Source organism: Aspergillus pseudonomiae (genome assembly GCF_009193645.1).
Source record: "Aspergillus pseudonomiae strain CBS 119388 unplaced genomic scaffold BDV37scaffold_51, whole genome shotgun sequence".
Classification (NCBI taxonomy): domain Eukaryota; kingdom Fungi; phylum Ascomycota; class Eurotiomycetes; order Eurotiales; family Aspergillaceae; genus Aspergillus; species Aspergillus pseudonomiae.
The window spans coordinates 117,514-137,785 of record NW_022476043.1 but is presented as its reverse complement, the minus strand read 5'-3'; the positions used below and the strand labels follow the sequence as shown (position 1 = coordinate 137,785).

At 46.6% G+C, this 20,272-nt stretch overlaps 7 protein-coding genes and 1 non-coding gene across 8 annotated transcripts; 3 read left to right on the top strand and 5 right to left on the bottom strand.

The window, feature by feature from the left end:
* Nucleotides 1–2,877: 2,877 nt before the first annotated feature.
* On the bottom strand, nucleotides 2,878–3,577 carry BDV37DRAFT_252552 (uncharacterized protein). The gene has a single exon (XM_032082443.1). The coding sequence runs from the start codon at nucleotides 3,152–3,154 to the stop codon at nucleotides 2,945–2,947; it is 210 nt and encodes a 69-aa protein (XP_031939754.1). The 5' UTR covers nucleotides 3,155–3,577; the 3' UTR covers nucleotides 2,878–2,944.
* Nucleotides 3,178–4,579, top strand: BDV37DRAFT_284746 (uncharacterized protein; the record flags this gene model as incomplete). The annotated part of the gene is made up of 3 exons (XM_032087567.1): nucleotides 3,178–3,336; nucleotides 3,413–3,469; nucleotides 3,524–4,579. The coding sequence occupies 3 exons, from the start codon at nucleotides 3,178–3,180 to the stop codon at nucleotides 4,577–4,579; spliced, it is 1,272 nt and encodes a 423-aa protein (XP_031939753.1).
* A 98-nt stretch (nucleotides 4,580–4,677) lies between these two features.
* On the bottom strand, nucleotides 4,678–5,284 carry BDV37DRAFT_284745 (uncharacterized protein; the record flags this gene model as incomplete). Its single annotated transcript, XM_032087566.1, has 2 exons — nucleotides 4,678–5,023; nucleotides 5,133–5,284. The coding sequence occupies 2 exons, from the start codon at nucleotides 5,282–5,284 to the stop codon at nucleotides 4,678–4,680; spliced, it is 498 nt and encodes a 165-aa protein (XP_031939752.1).
* A 5,233-nt stretch (nucleotides 5,285–10,517) lies between these two features.
* On the bottom strand, nucleotides 10,518–11,813 carry BDV37DRAFT_252549 (glutathione S-transferase family protein). Its single transcript, XM_032082442.1, has 3 exons — nucleotides 11,157–11,813; nucleotides 10,994–11,097; nucleotides 10,518–10,945 (listed from the first exon to the last, which is right to left on the bottom strand). The coding sequence occupies exons 1-3, from the start codon at nucleotides 11,359–11,361 to the stop codon at nucleotides 10,607–10,609; spliced, it is 648 nt and encodes a 215-aa protein (XP_031939751.1). The 5' UTR covers nucleotides 11,362–11,813; the 3' UTR covers nucleotides 10,518–10,606.
* A 935-nt stretch (nucleotides 11,814–12,748) lies between these two features.
* Nucleotides 12,749–14,334, top strand: BDV37DRAFT_295431 (putative MFS transporter; the record flags this gene model as incomplete). The annotated part of the gene is made up of 3 exons (XM_032089881.1): nucleotides 12,749–12,955; nucleotides 13,011–13,059; nucleotides 13,106–14,334. The coding sequence occupies 3 exons, from the start codon at nucleotides 12,749–12,751 to the stop codon at nucleotides 14,332–14,334; spliced, it is 1,485 nt and encodes a 494-aa protein (XP_031939750.1).
* Nucleotides 14,335–16,717: 2,383 nt separating this feature from the next.
* Nucleotides 16,718–16,814, bottom strand: BDV37DRAFT_t148. The gene has a single exon. It is a non-coding gene; the product is annotated as a tRNA-Phe (tRNA).
* A 408-nt stretch (nucleotides 16,815–17,222) lies between these two features.
* Nucleotides 17,223–18,324, top strand: BDV37DRAFT_252546 (SUKH-4 immunity protein-domain-containing protein). The gene is made up of 2 exons (XM_032082441.1): nucleotides 17,223–17,448; nucleotides 17,516–18,324. The coding sequence occupies exons 1-2, from the start codon at nucleotides 17,293–17,295 to the stop codon at nucleotides 18,164–18,166; spliced, it is 807 nt and encodes a 268-aa protein (XP_031939749.1). The 5' UTR covers nucleotides 17,223–17,292; the 3' UTR covers nucleotides 18,167–18,324.
* A 562-nt stretch (nucleotides 18,325–18,886) lies between these two features.
* On the bottom strand, nucleotides 18,887–20,025 carry BDV37DRAFT_252545 (alpha/beta fold hydrolase). The gene has a single exon (XM_032082440.1). The coding sequence runs from the start codon at nucleotides 19,849–19,851 to the stop codon at nucleotides 19,021–19,023; it is 831 nt and encodes a 276-aa protein (XP_031939748.1). The 5' UTR covers nucleotides 19,852–20,025; the 3' UTR covers nucleotides 18,887–19,020.
* Between the last annotated feature and the right edge of the window lie 247 nt (nucleotides 20,026–20,272).

Here is a 20,272-nt window from a genome sequence, read left to right as displayed (position 1 = left end):
AGCCTCATTGAAAGACACTCTGTCCTGTTGTTTGCTTTTGTCGATGGCATCATCGATAGATACGGGTTTCTCCCCGTAGTTTGTGGCTAAGAAGCAAATTTGTTGAAGGTCTTGATCCACAAAGGTGCTATCCATCATATGGAGGCTAAATTAAAGAAACTGGTTTCCAGGAGATATTCCCCAGCACCACAAGCGAGCTCTCGCATTGGGGTAGAGTACGTTCGTTTTAGCGTGTCAGTACAGGATTGTATATAAATTTCGCCAACCATACATCCAGGTCTTGGTGCATGAGTCCGGTGTGGCGTTACCCCTAGATATTCTATTTACGCTATCCCTCCAGTTTGGCTCAGCAGCGCCTATTCTTAACTTGAAGACCATCTAGAAGTATTGCAGACCATCTTCATTATTTGCTTTTATTTATGTAATCAAATAAGAAGCCAAAATTTCAACCAAGGCGAGATGGCCGAGCGGTCTAAGGCGGTTAGTACCACTATTAAATACTCATCTTATCAAACAAATGACTAATAATCTCTCAGCTGGAGTAAGGTTCCAGTCTCGAAAGGGGCGTGGGTTCAAATCCCACTCTCGTCAACATACTTTTTTCCTTTTGCTTTTACCCTTTTCATGTCAATTATTTTACTTCAGCAGATGCCAGAGGACAGTAGCTTGTCAGGAGCCTTTGAAAGACAAATGGAATCATATACCGGCAGTGCGTGAGCTTATACCACTAGGATTGTCCCATCTAATAATATCCTAGCATATTGCACGATCTGAATAAGAGACACTAAACGCACTTCAGAGGTTGGGAAGCAGTAATGGGTATAGTATACGCTTCCATATTATTCATATCATTGTAAGACGCGTTCCGTGGTCGCGTGGTAGAGGTGGGCCAGAGATTAGATAGATAAGAAGAGATATACTAATTGCCATGCACTGTGGACGCTGGGAACAAGCTGGAAAATCCAACATATGCGAAGGAGAACGCACAAGTACTAGGCTATAGGCCTTTTCAACGAATCCCCGGCCGTAGGACCGAGCAGTTGACTCGGAGTGGTTGGTTCTTGATCAGGCTGGCCCAGAGGGCCATGGGGCTGTAGATGATACGCTGTCTGGGTTATAGTCGATGGCCATTTTCGCTTTTGCAGTATGGTCTGGAAGCGGGTCAAGGCTGCTGTAGTGTTCTACACTGAGGTTTGTAGAGACCTCGCCCTGGGTGACCTTAAATACCCTCGAAAATTCAGTGCTATAAAAGCCATCGTTTGAGAAATACAACAGGATTGTTGCAATGGCGGGAAGCGCAGTGGAGCCAAGCGCGGTGCCGTAGGCGGCCTAGGGAATCTATGGGGTGTAGACGTAGATGCTGTGGTAAGAAGTGATAGTCACACTCGTTTATGGTACTAGTTTCGCTATGTGGTTGGGTCCATTATTGACATTTGGTGCCCTGAGGACTTTAGCATCCAGACCGAGAATACATACTGGAACATATTGGAGCTCATAAGTGAGAACGTGTCATCCCTAATGCGCCGATAGACCTTTCCTCTATCACTCTTTCTACAGCGGGGTTTCTGTATCCTTGTAAAAGCCCTAGGGCCGCAATTTCCATAGGCCCCGCCAGCACAATGAGGTCGTGATTTCATAGAAGGGCGGCAGTTCATAATACGGAAATTTCTATACTCATAGAGTAATAGTGTATGCTATGTATTTCCATAGGATTGTGGCCAGCCATAGGCCCAGACTTCCCAGCGGCCAGATGAGCCGCAAGACAACCGAAGGTATGTAAAATCATGGCCTGTTGAATATCACGGTGGTTGTGATATTCCGCTAGGAATATGTATCCGTGTGGCTATTCATATAAGCAGTCCACGGGAATGACAGCAACTTCTTACCTTCTTACCTTCTTCAACAGTGTTGCCAAGCTATGGCTAGGTTCCACGGTGTAGGTCTTGGGCGCCAGTTGGCGGTCGTGGAACCGCGTGGGTAGTACGATGACGTTCTCGCTGACATCTAATATCTGGCGTTCTTAGTCGTAGGCCAAAGAGCTATACCCCGCGTCCTATACTCCTCTCCTTCTGCTCATCTTGGCCTTGGAACCACAATCTTTCCTTCCTCCTTGACCTAGGGCCTCTGGTGAATCTCCAGGGCAGCCTTCCGGCTTTGCTAGCTGTATGCCCGACAAACCTGTTGGAGACATGTGACATGAAAAGGTATCTGCATATTTGCTCTTTTATATACTTACTAGTTGCTACCTGTCAATCTGACTGGTGGTTGGACTGCTAGTAGCCACTACATCACAATCCGAAGCTCCGAATCTAGAACCTTGCAGGGATTGTATGCAGCTAAACCATGCGGTTTCACCTCAGCTACTAGTAATCCGGGGATTGCAACATATACACAGGAAGACCTTGTGTGTGCTGACCCCGCCATTTCCTACGGAGGACAGCAAAAGGAATATAAGGTAGTTCACCGAGTTAGTTTCATGTACAGTATTCACATGAAAGCTGGGTCATTGATTGGAAAAATAATCGCGCAGATTATCAGGTTTTTGGAAGTTGTTACCATCGAACCAGGGTTATGGAACCGGGGTGGCGGCCCTCGGGGTGACGGATTATAGCCCTGGGCTCATGATATGTGTCTATGATTTGAGTGATAAGTCAGTCTAGTGGAATCTATGTCAAAGCAAGGAGTAGTTGAGTTAGAAGCCCAGTCATGTGCAGTTAGAACCTATGTACAATCCCTGATTGAGTGGTGTTTGTATGGCATCTTTGGAATCTGAGGGGTTGAGACCCCTTGGCATGCCATTATCATAAATAGGTAGCTATGGAAGCTCTCAAGAGACCATCACTCCTCGCCCATCAGCCCTATCCTATTCCAAGGAGCGGAAAGCTAGCCACCATCCCATCTCCACTTAGTTTGCTCATACCCTTCCATTTCGTTGAAGTAGATACTATTCAACATGGCTCTTGCATATCCTGAGGGAGAGTGCTTCTTCAGACGCGCTGCTTTGAATCACAAAGACAAAAATTGCTACTAAGCCGATCGTGTTGATCATTTTTACGGGCACTTTCTGGTTGAATTCCTCTGGAATGTGCCAGCTCATACGGGGGACAAGGCACTGCAGCCGCATTCGCATCCACGCTCGACATATAAAAGACATGATTTTAGCATTCCTTAGGTTTCATGGGTCAGGGTAGAGAAGGCCCCTATATCGGATGCTGGACCCATCTACCCTTTGTCTACGGATCCCACTATCATAAGGGGGAACACCGATGTGTGCAGCATAATCTCTGCACCTGGGATGAGCGTCTTAAGAAGCAGGTCGATGGTGATGCCATGGAGGTGGGTAGCACAACACTGTTCGCTCCAGTTTAATCATCGCGTGATATGCGACCAGCTAATCAAAAATTTTCAATAGTCTTGGTTTATGGCGATGCCGATGCCGAAAAGGCACAAAGGTTGGGTCTTTATCGATGTATGTTTCTCTGATCAATGGCCCTTTCGATGACCGAAAAGCTGATTGAAACAGCGTCTGGCCAATATCCGTGCCATCTATATTCCCGTCGCACACCAAGCCTCGGAGGACCATCCCGAGCTCTGTACATTCCAGCATGTTAATTTTGCGGCTGCGGATGCAACAATCAATATGCTTCACCATACCGGGAACCCCAAGAAGCCGAATGTATACTGGAAGAATGTGACGTTCAGTGAAATGCACGGCTTGCAGGATTGGAACAATCTGACCCTGGGGATCAACATCAATGGGCTGGTCAACCTCCTGTCGCTTCCACGTCAGTTGCGTGCTCAAAATGCCTTCACCTCGAAGAATATCATTATGCTGGAGGCAAAGATGGTCGCATCCCCTAAGGTCGAGCAGACCTTCATGGATCATGCGGACTTTGACTGGGCTCAGATCGCCAGAGCCAACTTTGGCCTCAGTATTCAGAAACCTGCTCCCCAGAAGCCCGATTGGCTGAAGAACTTCTTGAAGAACTCTATGACCGTCGCCGTCGGATTTCTGCCGGGAGTCGGATCCATTACTGCGATTGCCTTTCCGCTAGCCTGGGTGGCAATCGCAGATCCAGATTCGTTCGTGGAAACGCTTAGAAACCTGCTTCCTGGAATAGACCTCGAATTAAAGATAATTGAAGCCATTCAGGATAGTACCAAAGAGTCCCGCGAATATCTTCCCGATGGATGGGAAGATAATATCAAAGGTTCCAAATTCCTGGCCATTAGGCCGCCTAGTGCGGTGCATGCTAAAGCTGCTTTGACCTCTGATGCCCCGAAGAGCGTGGAAGTCGACGATCTTGACACCGAGACGCTTATAAACAATGAGCTCAAATCTCTCGCTGGATGTTCGGTAGACTTCAAGGCCCTAATTCCCGATGCTGGCAGACAAGAAGACCAAATCGTGATTCTGGAAGCTGAGACGGATGGCACAGGGGGTGTTGACCATGAAGCAGAAAACCGCCTTGATGATGAAATTGATGACCAGGGAGTTCCTGATCAAGTCACTTTGGACGAGCTTGAGACTGGCTTGCGAGGCACAGGAGATGAAAATTCCTTTTGTTCAAGTTTTTGAAATAAATCGTTATTGTTGGTGCCAAGGAGCATGTTGCCTGGGTGTACATCTGCAATCTGTTAGCGATGAATGAAGAATACTGTAATCCGAAGAAAACACTAGGTAGAGATGATACCAGTATGGACAATCTCTGCATAGGTATGGAGAAAGTCCAACGCCTCGAGAAGCTCGATAATTGCTCCCTTTACAAGGTCTTCATCAAACCCATCCCGCCGGAACACCAGCTTCATGTCACGTAGGCTCATCTGGGCAGCTTCGAAGACAAGGACGATATGCTTTCCATCTGGACAAATGATTTGAAAAGAGTCTAGCAATCTTCGGATATTGCATCGTCCTCGATGTGACGTATCTCCCATTCGGCGGGAGATATGATCGTAAACTGGGAGTTCACGATGAAACATTGAGGTATGCACGCACACTTTCAGTGCGACATACTGATGATCCCTATAAAAGTCAGCCGAGCATTCTCATATGGACAACTCGTGCCCACTTGCCTCAGATCCCGAGCTAGCCAGGAGGTGGATGAATTACCAAAACCGAGCTTGGCAATTACTTGATAGCGATCTTGGAAAACCTCACCCAGTCGAACTGGATAGAATCGGTCTTGTAATCAGGCAACTCTTCCTCTTCAACCAGGTGATCGGCATCGATAACTTGGAACCCATTTGTGGCAAGTGACCGCTCTTCCTCTCGAGAATTTAGCATTGGGGTTTGTACGGTCGAGAGTGATCTCAACGAAGGGGTGATGGCGGTCCACAGCGGTGGCACTTTCAGCCTAGGGTGGACGGGAAAGACGGATTGAACTCTTGCGATGGGAAACGTGCTTGGCCGTAGGTGACTTTTCAAAGTCCAAGTACGTCTTACAAGAGACGCCATTTGTTGAACGAGGGGCTTACCAGGTGAACATGCTATTATTAATAGGAAACTTGAAAGTCGAGGCGCGAAAGGTTGGAGGTTACTCAACGCGCCACGGGGGTGGCACGGGGCGGCGCGCGCTTCCCCCATATTAAAGGCGCCACCACAACATACTGTACCCTACTACTTAGTGCCTCCTCAAGCCACAAGACACGCACCCAGGTATTTTCCACCTTTAAGCCACACGCCGGTAGGTTCCTAGTTGATATATTGAGACTATTTTTGTTACCATTCCAATTGACTCTCAGGACCTACATTGCCGAATGCAAAAACGTCTCTGGCATTGTTGCGTACCGACACCGTCCGTTATACGTCCCTATGCAGAATAGTACTTGAGATATCATTGAATTCGTTAAGCCTTTGGATTCACACAATAAGATACCGAAACCTAACATTTTTGATACAAGGATGAAACCTATCCCAAGGCTTCATCGTTCTCACCTCCCAATTGATATTTGACCACTAAACAAGACACCGAGTTTGGACCAAAAGGCCTAGCAATTTTGTACGCCTCCAGAAATTCAGATGCTTAATCCTTCCGGCACTATTCGCAGTATATAAGTCATTCTTTCGGAACTTGATATGTATACACTTTGCGGAGTAAATCACTTACATAGCCCCAGCACCCTGGGCAATCAGCAGTGCAGTCAAGCAGTGGACAGCAGTCAAGTCCAATCGATGGGTTGCAGCGTAGTCCAGGTCTGTCCTGACAGGTAATTACAGGCGCATCCTCATAGGGGGAGCCCCAAAATGCTTCAAAGGGCCTAGGGGCAGCACCTAGAGCCACAGCTGTAAATAAAAGGACTGAGACGAGCTTCATAATGTATTTAACCGATGTGTGAGGTAGTTAATTAGCTTCTTTGGAAGAATGAGTTGTAACTCAGAATCCTGATCTAGTTAATTGAGATAGAACACCCTCTTTATACGTGCTCGATTCGTTGGAAGCACTTCTATCATAGGAAGACCATGCCTGGAATGAACTCATCATCTAGTGTATACTTACTCTTCTTACCTCATGCCATAGTCCTAAACAACCGGTAGTTCCATCATCGATTACCATACTGTTTCCTAGTTCGAAGTACCAATAACCAAGGTTTCCTCTTTACGGCCGTTCTCGTCCTAGTAAAGCAATATTATATGCGGCGTACGTTGACAGAACCAGAAAAGCTGGGTCGTGATGTACGCAAAACATTGACGGCCAGCCTACCTGATTGTAAAACGACTTTTGTCGGGTCCTACTCGCTTAGGTATAGTATCTCGGAGTTACATCCGGCAGCTACCAGCGGAATGATATTTTTCTAGACCCATGGAATCTTCTGCCGCTTACTGCCGAACGAATGCTAAGAATTTTGGACAGCTCTTGAAAAAGTGGGGCTCAAGTTGCATATCGCTGCATGCAGCTATTCTCCACTTGAGGTTGGAGTTGTAACTCTCATCCAGCATTGCAAAACCCGCTCAGGAATCTAGACAACCATAAGCAATATAATTTCCAGTACGTCATCACTATCTGTCTGTCAGCGGCGACTCCAACATTGCGAGTGGTTGCAAGAAAGTAGTAATCTATCTCTGTTTCTGACGTTTTGTTTTCTATCGCTTTGCTGCCTTCTCATATTCCAGCACGTTAGTGTCTGCTGAAGCCGTATCTCAGGAGGACGGGGTTTACGTTATAGGTTCGGACCTGTTGAGGGCTATTCTTCGAAGCCACCTTCCATTGGTTTCGAAACTATCGCGTGCATAGCCCAGAACCGTAGAGGTTGACGACAACTTGTTGTGGCACTTGATGTTCCACACATTCCATAAACGTGTTGATAACTAGAACCAAAAGGTCTCGATGCAATGGTCATGGTGGACCTGATAGTGGGTATTACTCCGTCGCCGGCCTTCGAATGCAGAGGAAGAGAGCTCGAAATGCTATGAATCATGACAGCAGTAAGAAGATATCATGGATTCGTCATACATTGTAAAGCTTCACACTAGTTAATACATCATTGCTACTGGATTTATGGCTTCCGTCTCTCACTCACACACTCACTCTCTGTCTCTCTGTCTCTGATGAATATAGACCGAAGAAGCCTTTTCTTGTTTCCAAGTATATATGTACCGCTAAATCTTCTTCCGCAGATCTGCAGCAGATCAACACATGTACAATATGACTTTACATAGTTACTCCTTTCCTTGGGAGTGTCGGCTCGGTGGGTCTATCAGTCCATGATCAATATGGACGGATGCTTCCCCACAGTACCCAGTTTTGTTAAGAAACAATCAATGAACCTCTCACGTGGTGGTACAATGGGCTAAAGATATTCGAAATCGCAATACCTTAAATATGGGAAGTGAGCCATTGTTGTAGACTGGAAGCAATACCGTTGTTAACCCCAGGACTGAACCCAGAGTACTGGCAATAGGTCCTCGGGTCGTCTTGGTTTGTGTTGCACGCATACGATCCCAGGCTACACTGGAGTTCTAGTAGTATAAGAGAGCACTGTTATTATATTATTATAAGTGATAGATCCTATTCATTTGGTTTGATTCCAGGGAAGAAGTGCACACCCTGTTGTGGGTTGCACGTGAGAATCTTTTGACCCAGCAAGGGGTTCAAAGAATGAGTCTGGGCCAGCGGACACATCCAAACGATAGGAGAAAATACATCGATACGAAGTAGCAGTATTAAGCTACCGTAAAGGGGGTTAGGTTAGGAAAGAAAAAATAGAGATGTTCATCTTTACAGGTAGGAACAAGTACGAAGGAAGCAAAAAGGATGTTGACGAGAGTGGGATTTGAACCCACGCCCCTTTCGAGACTGGAACCTTACTCCAGCTGAGAGATTATTAGTTATTTGTTTGAGAAGATATCAGATTATTAGTGGTACTAACCGCCTTAGACCGCTCGGCCATCTCGCCTGTTGGTTGAAGTCTTCTTAGACTTTTTGACAATATAAGCCTACGCTACTTTGCAGATGCCACGGCACATTGGATCTGGAGTGTATCACCGGCTATGAGGCTGAATGAGGCATTACTATATAATATTTCAGTATATAACAAGATTATCACAATATCTTTTAGTTCTGAATGTGTCAAAACGTGGTACTTTGATGGGGGACAAGGATATAATTCGGATATTTGTAGAGCGGCAAGCCTGATATATATTTTGGCAAGATAGTTGTAAACATACGCCGTCTTTAGTGGGGATAGAGGGAAGCTACAGACACACTCTGAATCAAAATCTAATATAACCACACCATATAGCAGACCCACGCCCAGCTAATTGAATAGCTGGGAAATATGTCCTCGATGAAAGGGTGTGCTGTCTTAGGCTGGTACTGAAATATGATTGTATTAAAAGAGTACCGGAGCCGTGATTGAAATTGTGGTCAGCGACCCGCTTGATTTCATTACAAAAAAGAACGGTTGTACCCCGTACAGATTTCAGTAGTACTAGAATGGGGTGTGACTTGTTGTATGGCTTTACTACATATCAAGAAGTCAAGTGTAGAGTAGCATGCGATGTGTTTGGATCTAACTGCATGTTTGTCCTGCAGCACTAAGCGCAAACCAGTGGCATCCCTCGTGTCAAAATCCAGGCCCCTACCGTATAGCTTTACGTGGTCTAGACTTCTGTGCCCGGGTCCGAGCGGCATAGGTTGAGATTACATAGAGTTAATAGAAATAGCAGTGGGTCCGGAGACACTCGCTGCTCAGATGTCAGGTCAGCCAAGTTCATACTTCTGTTCCGATTATCCCGAATAAAATGCGGCATATCAAAATTACACCCAAGGTTAGAGCATAGAATAGCTTGATAAGAGGCACAAAATGAGAGCAAGGTCCTCATATCTCAAATTTCTCAAATATTGTCCCATTCGTTGAGGATTCAGTTTACTATGCGTGCGTCGTCCGTACCGGCCACATCTTCATTGCTTTCTCTGAGGGGGTTTCTTCAATTATTCAATCAACCTCTGGTGTGCTCGTGCAAGGTTACTTCGTATAGGTAGATGAGCTTGTCAGCTGTCAAGCTATATGAGAGGATCCAACCCTCAAGTGGTCGTCGAACTCCAGAAGCTTTTGTTCCGTACTATTACATAGTCGTAGGCACCTTATCAATATATTAAGCTCCTATTCTTATCGATCCAAATTATATTCTTCCAATTATCTAAGGTCTAGTACTGGTAACTTAGGTTGACCTTCACGTGCTTGACCATTGCAAAATCAGTAATTCCAGACAAGACGTACTAATAAATACATAGTACTTTAATATACAAAGCACAACGGAACAAGATATATGGCTTTATAAGCGAAGATATCTGACAATTTCTCTCTAATAGTTCAATTATTGGTATTTGAAAAAAGGCAGGTCCGGCCCTAACTAAGCTAAAATGTCACTATCATTAGACCCCACGGTCTGATACGCACGGATCACACCTTAAATAGCTATATGCTATGAGCCCAGTGCCCTGTCACCCACGGTGCAAGTAACTGATTAAACCACCGCGTTTTCGGCTTCTTCGGTTGTCTTCTTTGGTCGACCAGATCGTTTAGTGTCTTCCACGTACTCCATTTTGATTCTTCGTCCTGGGCGGGATCGAATCCTCTGGCCCTTGCACGTTGATAGATTCCCTGGATAGTCCGCGGGGAAAGCCCTAGAGCTGCAGCAATCTCTTCAGTGGGGATCCCCCAGGCTACGAGGGCTAGGGCTTGAATTCTTACTTCAATCGGATGGAATCCCATGGCTGTGGAGGTTGCAGATGGGCGGATAGGCAGGCAGGCGCCAAATCACTAAAGAAATATCAAGAGGTGGAAAGCTATATTTTGATCAAAAACACGTGCAGGACACGTCGCTTCGTAAATTACTAGTGCGGCCTGACGGGTGGCATACTACATAGTGGGTCAAATATTAGTAGCGCCGTTTACTCTATATTAGTACGAAGTATAGAGGCAACCAAGAATAATAGTGGCAGTCGCTTGTAGACAGCAATTAGGTCGCTCACAACATTTATCACGCTATAATTTGCAAAAATGTCATATTAACTAGCTATTTTCTGTGCATCGCTCCGAAAATTGACAATCACTGATCTCAGGCGGAATCTCAATTCAGTCCCTTGGCCACAGCTGCATAAATCTAAGCAGTAATCTTCTTCCAGCTTTCCCTCGCCTTCAGTTCCCCCCACCACTTTTGAACATGAGGATACTTCGGAAGAAGATCGGCAAACCCGAACTGCTCCACAAATACACCATACGGCAAATGCGCCAGATCTGCAAGGGTTACCTGGTCACCTGCAAGGTACTTGTGCTTGGAAAGAACTCGCTCATAGCCCTCGAGGGTAGGCGTGAGCTGCGAAAAGAGAACCTGGACGCGAGCCTCGTCGGTCGGGCCAAGACCCTTGCGGGGTTTGAAAACTTTCTCGAAAGCGATCTGAGAGACGAGCGGGTCAAAGTAAGCTTGTTCAATGGAGAGGGCCTGCATCCGTTAGCGCTATCCGAGGTACGTGCCAAGGTGTCAACGTACCTGCTGGTACAGAGCCCAGGCCTTCAGATCGGACTCGGGAGGGGAAAGTGTGGTTCCTTGACTGGAGTACTTGCTGGAGAGGTACTGAGTAATCGCTCTGCTTTCTATTCGGTTGATATTAGCGTGTTGCTCTGAATTAGACAGCCGGTGGCGAGCTGCGAACCGAAAATCTGAACACCCGTCTCGGTGTCTTGTAGAACGGGGACTTTGCCGAATGGGTGCAGGTCATTCACGTAGGACTCTGCTTTCTGTTCGCCCTTGCTCAAGTCGATAGGGTGGAACTCGGCCTCGAGACCCTTTTCTGCGAGGACGATGCGTACTCGGTTAGTACAGGTGGAGGCCGGGAATCCGTAAAGTTTGAGGACCATGGTGAATGATTGATTTCGGAAGAAGGGAGAAGTTTTGTAGCTTCAAGGGGTCTTAGCTGCACTGGATACGTTGTACTCAAAGATGAGGAAGCAATATGGTTTCCAGCCGGTGTCTCTTTATATAACTTCTATAACAGTTGCTCGAGTGGGGCTGCCGCAGGATTCCTGCCCGGAATTAATTCCGGCTCCTTCTATTCGATTATCAAGCTCATTGAGTCGCAAGCTTAGGAATCAAGTAAACAGAAGTTAACAGACAAAGAAAGCAATCAACGATTAGTCACGTCATATGGGGGATTTGTCATGCAATGGATGCAATGATTCCGTTCGTGGAGCACGCCATTGGTACTGCGATCTTGGTATAGTCACCATTTCCTTCACTTCAACTGCAACTCTATACTCTCTAGAACGCATGAATTCATAAGAGGAATGGGCAATCGACTGCAGGATGGACTATGTATTAGATCTGACAGGCAATGGAGGGCCTGATCCATCACTCGAAGGCCTGAAAATACTAGGAATAGATGGTTCATTTATACCTTAGAGCTTAGGCGCTAGACCTGTCTAGGAAAGCCGCGTGCGGGCCTTATTTGAGACCGGCAACCTTGATTGTTACACCTTTGTTTGGGTGCTGCACATACGCAGTGTAATTTATTCGTAGCATTCGTCAGACGGCAATGTTTGATTTAAGGGCTATGGCCAGCACGTGAGGCTGATTAAAACCCTAACTTATGTCTGATTTATCGAGCAATTCCTGCTCAAAGGTCCTAGCGATGTCTTATCCTTTACATTCTTAATTTCACTTCAAGCCAAGGCCCGTTTAATCTGCGACAGGGACATTGTTTGGATTTGCACCTCTTTTGACAAACCAAGTTGATTCTGTTATGTCGTATTATCATATATAACCGAAACAGATAACGTACACATTTAATAATTAATAGGCCCGGTGGGCGCTCCGAAGACTTGAGTAATTCTCCAGCCCAATGCTCATAGAGCCCTCGTGGATCTTGCGATAAGGAGAACGAACGGTCTGGACATTGCGTCCGGCTGCCGAGGTTAAGGACATGACTGTCTCCCCACAACCCTCTCCTAGTGCCCCCGCCCCCGCATTTTTAAAGCAGGATAGAGGATAGAGATTTTTGAGGAGATCGTCTTAGCTCACTTGGCTAGAAGTGTTGGGATTGCTTATGGAAATGTCATTGGCCCTCCCCAACAACGCAGGAACCACACCCCGTATTCACAGCTGCTTCGGCCAACTGTTCGGCAATTCTGAGTTTTGCGCAGTGACACATCACTCGCATTGAGACCACAGGTATAAAAAGCGGCGACTGCAACATCCATTGGAGTTTCCTAGGGGATCATTTCTACACATAGCAGTTTCATTGTCATAATGGCCGACGAAAAATCATTCCCCGACCCGGTCGGGGACCCAGAGGCTAAAAAGGATGTCATTGAGGAAGAGATCCCAATGGATGAGCGGACGCTAAAACTCGACCGACAAACAGTTTTGAGGCTGGACATGGTGCTGATGCCGATGACACTCATGCTGTATCTTCTGGCTTGGCTGGACCGTGCAAATGTTGGAAATGCACGAGTGGTGAGTTCAATCAGTTAGCTTGACATATAATATCCCGCTAACCATAGGACTATAGGCCGGTCTGCAAAAAGACTTGAATTTGACGGATCTACAATACAAAACAGGTACATATTTCCAGATAATCTCGCCTGTTCCACACTAACTGCTCAGCCATTACCGTGACATATGTCCCTTACGTGATCTCCGAACTCCCATCCAATCTCCTGCTGAAGATCATTGGCCCTCGTATCCTTCTACCTACATTGTGCACCCTCTGGGGTCTGGTCACAACACTCCAATCTCAAGTACACAACTATTCCGGCTTCCTCGCCTGTCGATTCTTTCTAGGCCTTCTCGAAGGAGGCCTCTTTCCTGGCATCGTGCTGTTTCTGTCCAACTTCTACCGCCGCCACGAGCTGCAGGTCCGCATCGCGCTCTTCTTCTCCGCCGCTTCCCTGAGTGGTGCCTTCTCAGGTCTGTTGGCTGCAGCCATCCAGCAGATGAACGGCCTGCGGGGAATGAAGGGATGGCAGTGGATTTTCCTGCTTGAAGGCCTTTTCACAGTCTGCTTCGGTCTCTTCTCCTTCCTAGTGCTACCCAACGGCCCGGAAAAGGTGATCACATTCCGCCCCGAGCACGCGGAGCGATGCACCGCGCGGCTGCAACAAGACGGTAACAAATTCGAGACTGAAACCAAGGTCTCCTTCAAAGAAGTCATATCCGTCCTGAAGGACCTGCATGTGTGGATCGCATGTCTCATCCTCTTCTGCAACGGCGCGTGTCTCTTCGGTCTCGCATACTTCTCACCATCCATTGTGCAGGCACTCGGGTACAGCTCCACCAAGACGCAGCTCATGACCGTGCCACCGTACGCCTGCGGATTCGTCGTGACCATGGTAACTGCCTACTTCTCTGACCGGTACCAGCAGCGCGGCATCGGTGCCTTCGTTACCAGCGGCATTGCTTTAATCGGTGCAGCATTGGCCATCAATGGCCGCAGCGTCGGCGTTCGCTACGCTGCCCTGGTGCTCCTCCTCACTGGTGTGTATGCGTGCGCCCCTTGTTTGATTAGCTGGGTGCCCAATAACACGGCCGGTCATGTACGGCGCGCAACGGCCGTGGCTATGGCATTCATTGCGACGAATTGCGGCGGGATCATGAGCACCTGGATCTACCCCGAGAAGTCCGCGCCGTACTTTGAGCTGGGGTCGCGGTTCAATCTCTCCTTGACGGTGATTGCGATGGCGCTTGTGGTGGCGCAGGTTGGTTTGTTGCGGATGTTGAATCGCAGGAAACAGAGTGATCCAGTGGGATTGTTGAGGGGAGTCGAAGACTTGCCGTATGAGGAGCAGTTGGACAAGTTGGGGGATAGACATCCGAGATATAAGTATACCTACTAGTTTATAGATGGCGGTAGTTGACCCTTTCTGTGGATAATGTATAAAGCCAACGAGCGAAACTTAACATACCTAATTTTCCCACCAAGTCTACCTCGTCTCAAGGCAACATGAGACCGAGAATTGAAGACACTGCCGCGGAACACCGAATATTCGGTATAACCACAGTTAAAGAGAGGCCCCAATCTCAACCCGCGTAGTCGTGATGTTCGTTCCTTTCCCATTTCCAGATATCTGTGATGTGGACGCCTAATGATTCGAGTGATATCGCACCTGGACTCCGACTGTCACAATCGCGCAGCCTAAGCGGCCCTAAAGAGATATAAGGGGGGCTGGAATGATCACCATGGTACATCCGCGATATCCGAACAGAACAAGGGTCTTGGAGATTCAATAATGAGAAATTTGCATCGCCCTTCGGTTGCCCGTAAAGGACCGGACCTTCGTTCTTTATCCACTTTACTGGGCCTCAACCTTATCACAATCGCCTCTAGACTACGGAGTACGGAGTACGTAATAGCAAGAAATCAGGATTAGGGCCGCCGAGAGAATCTCTGTTTGTACTATTGTGGAGTTCATCCCTAGTACTATTCCGTCACTAGTTGGTAGGGACCTGAGATATCATTCATCTCCTTTGTACTTTTCATTATAAGTTTTCATTATAAGATCAAGAAACAGCCGCACCCTGTAACATCAGTTGAATGGGTTAACGGAAAAGTCCTAGTTCTTAAAGAACATTGAGTACGGGCTTGTTCTAAACAAGTCAGCATGGGCATGGTGAGTTGCATCGTGCCATCTGGTTGAAGGGTTACAGGCTGTCACTTGCTCTTTGGGTCAAATACAGAAAGTGAACTAAGAACGGCGCGTGTTTATGTATTCAAGTTGTTTGCCCTTGCCGTTAAATAAAGGAACCATGACCAGACTCCTGCTGAGAAACAATGCATACAGGTCTGGCTGAAGATGAGTAGGAAATTTACATGTCGCGTATTTCCTTTTGACACCCAATAACAAACATGTACTTCGTATATTCATTTTTATTTCCTCCATTATCCAGCATGATGGTTGTTAAATGTGTGTCTGCCGCTATCATTAGATATCCCAACGAATGCCTACCTAACATGATCCTTTTTGAGAACAGTTGTCGTGCTTATTGTTATAACGATACCTTGTTTTCTTTTCATTCTGCCATACTATCAGTCATGATATTGGTGTAAGATAACACAAAGAGGAAAGGAAAAAAGAATAGAGCGAGAGGAGTTCCTAGGCCCACAAAGTCGCCTGACACCAAAGACACTAATGCCCCTAAATTATGGTACCATTGGACTGGGGACATGGTCTTCCTCTGTTTAATCTGTGTTCTTCACTGATGAAGCGCCCTATGCCTTGCAATATCGGACGGGTGCCATCACATAGAATGATATGCAATCAGCCGTAGAAGCGTCTGATGTTCAAGAAGGCGACCTTAGATAGCTTCTATTAGCTATTAAGGGGCATGAATATCTTGCAACCAAATATATATCTGCTTTTGATGTTGATCTGATTCTTCTATCTATCGACCAAACGCGCTACATTCCCCTAAATCTGGGTAATTCTTCTGCATTTACTATTCCGACAAGCATAATCTCTGGTTGTTCCGACTATAGCGAGTTCATCCTTTCCCAGCCCTTCCTCTAATAAAACGAGGAGTTTGATGTTTACGGCGAGCTTAGTGAGACTTACGGGGCCTTTTCGTAATTTCTTCAAGTTTGAAACAAGGTATGCTCTAATCAAGCTATAACTGCTTATGAACACGAGTTACAGAATATAACCTAGATTGGATTCTGCGCCTGGTAACTGATAGGTAGATAATCGGCTTCAAAGGAGCTATAAAGAGCGCCGTAGTCCCAGCCTCTGTCTCCATGAAAGAAAACTTACATCCGCATCTTCGTCATGATGAAGTGGATTCCATGGCTTGCCATAGTGGCAGCCTTTACGGTCATTCACCAGGTTCATGCGAGAGCTGTGCTCCCACACTTCATGGACAATGTGTCTACTCCTGAAATCTACACACGTTGGGTTGAAGAGGATGGAAGCAAGTGCACTGCCGAACAGAAGAATATCATCACGGAGGAGCTCGCGTATGCAATGAAGATGGCACAAGAAACCGCCGACAATCTCCAACGAGCGGACTATTACAAAATATTTCATCAAGACACTAAGCTAAACAGAGAACCCATTATTAGATCTACATTTCGGGTTGATCAATGATCTTTCCGGTCCATAATATCTTGACAAGTTCGTTCATATCCTTGCAGGGATTGATTCACTACGACCTACAGCCGTACAAGTACTTTACTATGTGTTGTATGTGATAACATTTCTTAACCCAAGAAAACGAAAAAAATTATGGGGCGAGCCGGGATCGAACCAGCGACCTCACGATTACCAGGTGGTGACTGAATTGAAACTTCAGTCGTGCGCTCTCCCAACTGAGCTATCACCCCATCTCTTGGCTGATTGCTTCAAATTTGACTCTATGATAGAATGTACCCTATCTCCTGTGATTATCGCAGGGGAAATCGTGACACAATGTAGAGCAACAAGTGATGATATCTAAATGCTTTATCTCAAGTCCAGGAAATACCGATCTTAAAAGGGCACCTATGATTTAACTGGACAGAACACATCTTTGGTACTCTATTCTTTGGTGGCTGCTCATCAGTGTCATGAACCTATTTCTTTTTTCCAGAAACGAAGTCAGTCCTATTAAGTCCAAGAAATCTCTATTCCAAAAATGGACGACTTCAATCCTCCCCACTCTGATCCTTTTTGTCTGCGCATACTGTAAAAGAGCCGGTTCTAGAAGTGGTTAGTCCTTGTGTCTTGGCATGACTCAACTGGACTTTTACAGCTTGAGAGGTCTAAGCAGTGGTTCTTGCAACACAATCTACAGGCTGTGCGCGAAATACAAGGCGATAAAGAATGGGGCTTCTGGAACTTCCCTCGGAGATTATTTTATTAGTTTACCAGGGCCTGAATTTGACAAGTGATGCTTATTACTTCTCACAATCATGCAAATACGCCTACAATGTCTTCAGTGTTCCTCATAACCGAGGCAAGATCTTGCGATCAATCCTAGTATGCCTTGACCTCTCAAAACTTGAACTATATACTTAAACATACTGACCATCATACATCAATGTAGAACAATATGCTTAGTGCTGCAGCACCAAACCGAGCCTGGCTGGAAGCTTGCTTTGGGGCAAACACGCTATGGAGGCCCACAGACAATCCTGTTGGCCTGGACCATGATCGTACTCGAGAGTTTCTTTTAAATGTTGGCTTCCCTGCCTTCAAGATACACGGCATACCTTTCGAATCTACACATTTAGCACAACATGCAAATAATAGTCTGAAACACTACGTTCTTACCGATGAGAATGAACTTGAAATGCATCACACCCCATCCTGTCCGCTAGCTCAGTGCACTGACATCTATTTCCATTTTGGAACTGTCAACGGCTGTATGGTAATGGTGGATGGGGTGGACGGTGATGTATGGCTTTATGAACCAGATTACCACCCGTACGCTGGAGCCCATTTCTATATATATGACTGCCCTTGGCGTAATACAGTTGCATGGTCGTTGGATAGCTTGGCGATGCTGCTTGGGATGGTGGCAGCTGTGGTACAGGACCTGAGAGACGCTTCCTGGAAGTCAGCTTCATGGGGCTCTGAGGCACGTAAGTGTATTCTTGATCTGTTAAGGGAACATATCAACGGGTGCGATTATGTGGTCGCAGAGGATATTTCGGGGTTTTGGGGTGACTTGTTTAAGAATTTGATGGAGGAGTGATGTAGCACTGGCACATGTCCCCTCATACTACTGAGCCGCCTGATTGAACTTCCTATTTGGATGAGGAGTGAGCATGCGGTGCGCGCTGAAGTAAGAGCAAAGGGGGATTAATGGCGGTTCCAGTTCAAAGAAAGGTTTGGATTGCTCTTTTCTATTCTACTGTCTATATTCTATTCTTCGTCAATACTTGAGATTCTGTATCTACTAGATGATCGTTAAGACGTACTAAACTGATTGTGTATGGAATACCTTCTGTTTACTACGCTTATTTCAGCCTCTATTCAAAACAAGCTATTAGCCCGGAGAGCTGTAACCGCTCTTTGCTTCATTAAATGACCACTTCTTTCCCTGAAGTTTGACTAAGCCTTGCTTTTTATCTCTCTGGGCGGCTATAGCATGTATGCTCTGGAAAAGGGACACAACTCGGATATCTACTACCATATTCCCCAGATTTCAATTTGGCAGGGTGATTCACAAAGACTCTTGGGCGCATAGCCTGTCGTATCGCCCACTTCGAGTAATTCTAAGATTTCTTACTATTGGAGTTCACTTCGATAAAAGTCGACTGAGCGTCACGGGCTATTAACTCATGCCACCGTAATAGATCTTCCTGAGATTTCAGAAACTGATCGACCTACAGTAGCGCTGAAACATCGTAGCTTTAGACGATCGAGTGGCACACAGTAGCGCACAGGATTAAGGGAGCATAGAAAATCATGAACTTCAGCGATTCGAATTACTATTTTCAATCCAACTAGTGATGGTGCAATGAATAATTACAAAAAATCCATTACAAGTGAGTGAAGCCTTTCTGGATGCTGCAACACAAGAACACCAGGTATTTAGTATCCCTCTTAAGACTCCAAGAAGTCGAGGAGATCTTTGTTAACTTCAGCGACGTTAATGTTATGGATGGCATGAGACCCTCCAGGGTAGACCTTTAGCGTTCCATGTTTTAAAAGCTTCACAGATTTATATCCGGATGCCTGAATGGGAACCACTTGGTCATCGTCGCCGTGGAGGACCAGGACGGGAATATCAATTCGTTTTAGATCATCCGTGAAGTCTGTCTCCGAAAAGTCCTTGATTGCATCGTACGCCGTCTTAAAGCTAGTGTTCATGCCCTGCTGCCACCAGCTCCGAATTTGGCCCTCGCTTTTCTGGACCCCGGAGCGGTTGAAACCAAAGAATGGATCGGTGGCAACCTGTAAAAAGAACTGTGCTCGGTCCTGACGGAATGCTTGGCGAAAACCGTCAAAGACGGACTTGTCTGTTCCCTCTGGGTTTGCTGCGGTCTTGAGCATCAGGGGTGGCACGGCTCCGACGAGCACGGCTTTCTTGACGCGGCTGGTACCATGCTTGCCCAGAAAGCGGGTCACTTCTCCTCCACCATGGGAATGCCCAACCATCATGGCATCTTTGATGTCAAGATGCTCGAACAGCTCCTGCAGGTCATCCACAAAGGTCTCCATGTTGTTCCCGTCCCAGGTTTGGGTAGATCGTCCATGACCCCGTCGATCGTGTCCAATGACGCGGTAGCCATGTTCGGCTAGGAAAAACATCTGGTTCTCCCAGTTGTCGCTGCTGAGCGGCCAGCCATGAGAGAAGGTGACTATCGCGCCATCTGGATTGCCCCAATCCTTGTAGTAAAGCTGGGCTCCGTCTCGGAGTTTGAGGTACGGCATGGTGTTCGATATGTAATTCGGTCAGGGTAGGCTAGTGAAGGGGTAAAGGGAGAATGTAACGTCTAACAAATTGCACCTTGGAATGGCTCTTGGGGAGATTGCAGGAAGACATTTAAAGTAGTAACCGTCGTTGCACATACCTACGTCAGAATTGTTCTCCGCTGGATCTCGCCCGCCGCCATGAACTTTGTCCGTATTTTTGGGCGTCATGACGTAGACTCAATGACAACCATTAGATCATGGATTAACTTCAGGCGATGGGTAACAAGCTTCTTGGTATTGGGATAAAGTTAATCGGAAAGTAGGGCTTTGATCGCAGGCGGTCTGCGGGTCAACAATCCATCCGTGTGGTTGTCCCTCATCCACGGTGGCGACTGGAATGTAGATCCGGATCCTGTGGACTGGAGAGATGAAAAGTGGA

Coding starts and splice junctions, on each gene's coding strand:
- BDV37DRAFT_252549 (XM_032082442.1), bottom strand. CDS start 11,361: ATGGTCCTCAAACTTTACGGATTCCCGGCCTCCACCTGTACTAACCGA. Junction 11,098..11,156: donor GACGGGTGTTCAGATTTTCG/GTTCGCAGCTCG, acceptor TCAACCGAATAG/AAAGCAGAGCGATTACTCAG. Junction 10,946..10,993: donor CCTGGGCTCTGTACCAGCAG/GTACGTTGACAC, acceptor TAACGGATGCAG/GCCCTCTCCATTGAACAAGC.
- BDV37DRAFT_252545 (XM_032082440.1), bottom strand. CDS start 19,851: ATGCCGTACCTCAAACTCCGAGACGGAGCCCAGCTTTACTACAAGGAT.
- BDV37DRAFT_252546 (XM_032082441.1), top strand. CDS start 17,293: ATGGGGCTTCTGGAACTTCCCTCGGAGATTATTTTATTAGTTTACCAG. Junction 17,449..17,515: donor AGATCTTGCGATCAATCCTA/GTATGCCTTGAC, acceptor ACATCAATGTAG/AACAATATGCTTAGTGCTGC.
- BDV37DRAFT_252552 (XM_032082443.1), bottom strand. CDS start 3,154: ATGTCTTTTATATGTCGAGCGTGGATGCGAATGCGGCTGCAGTGCCTT.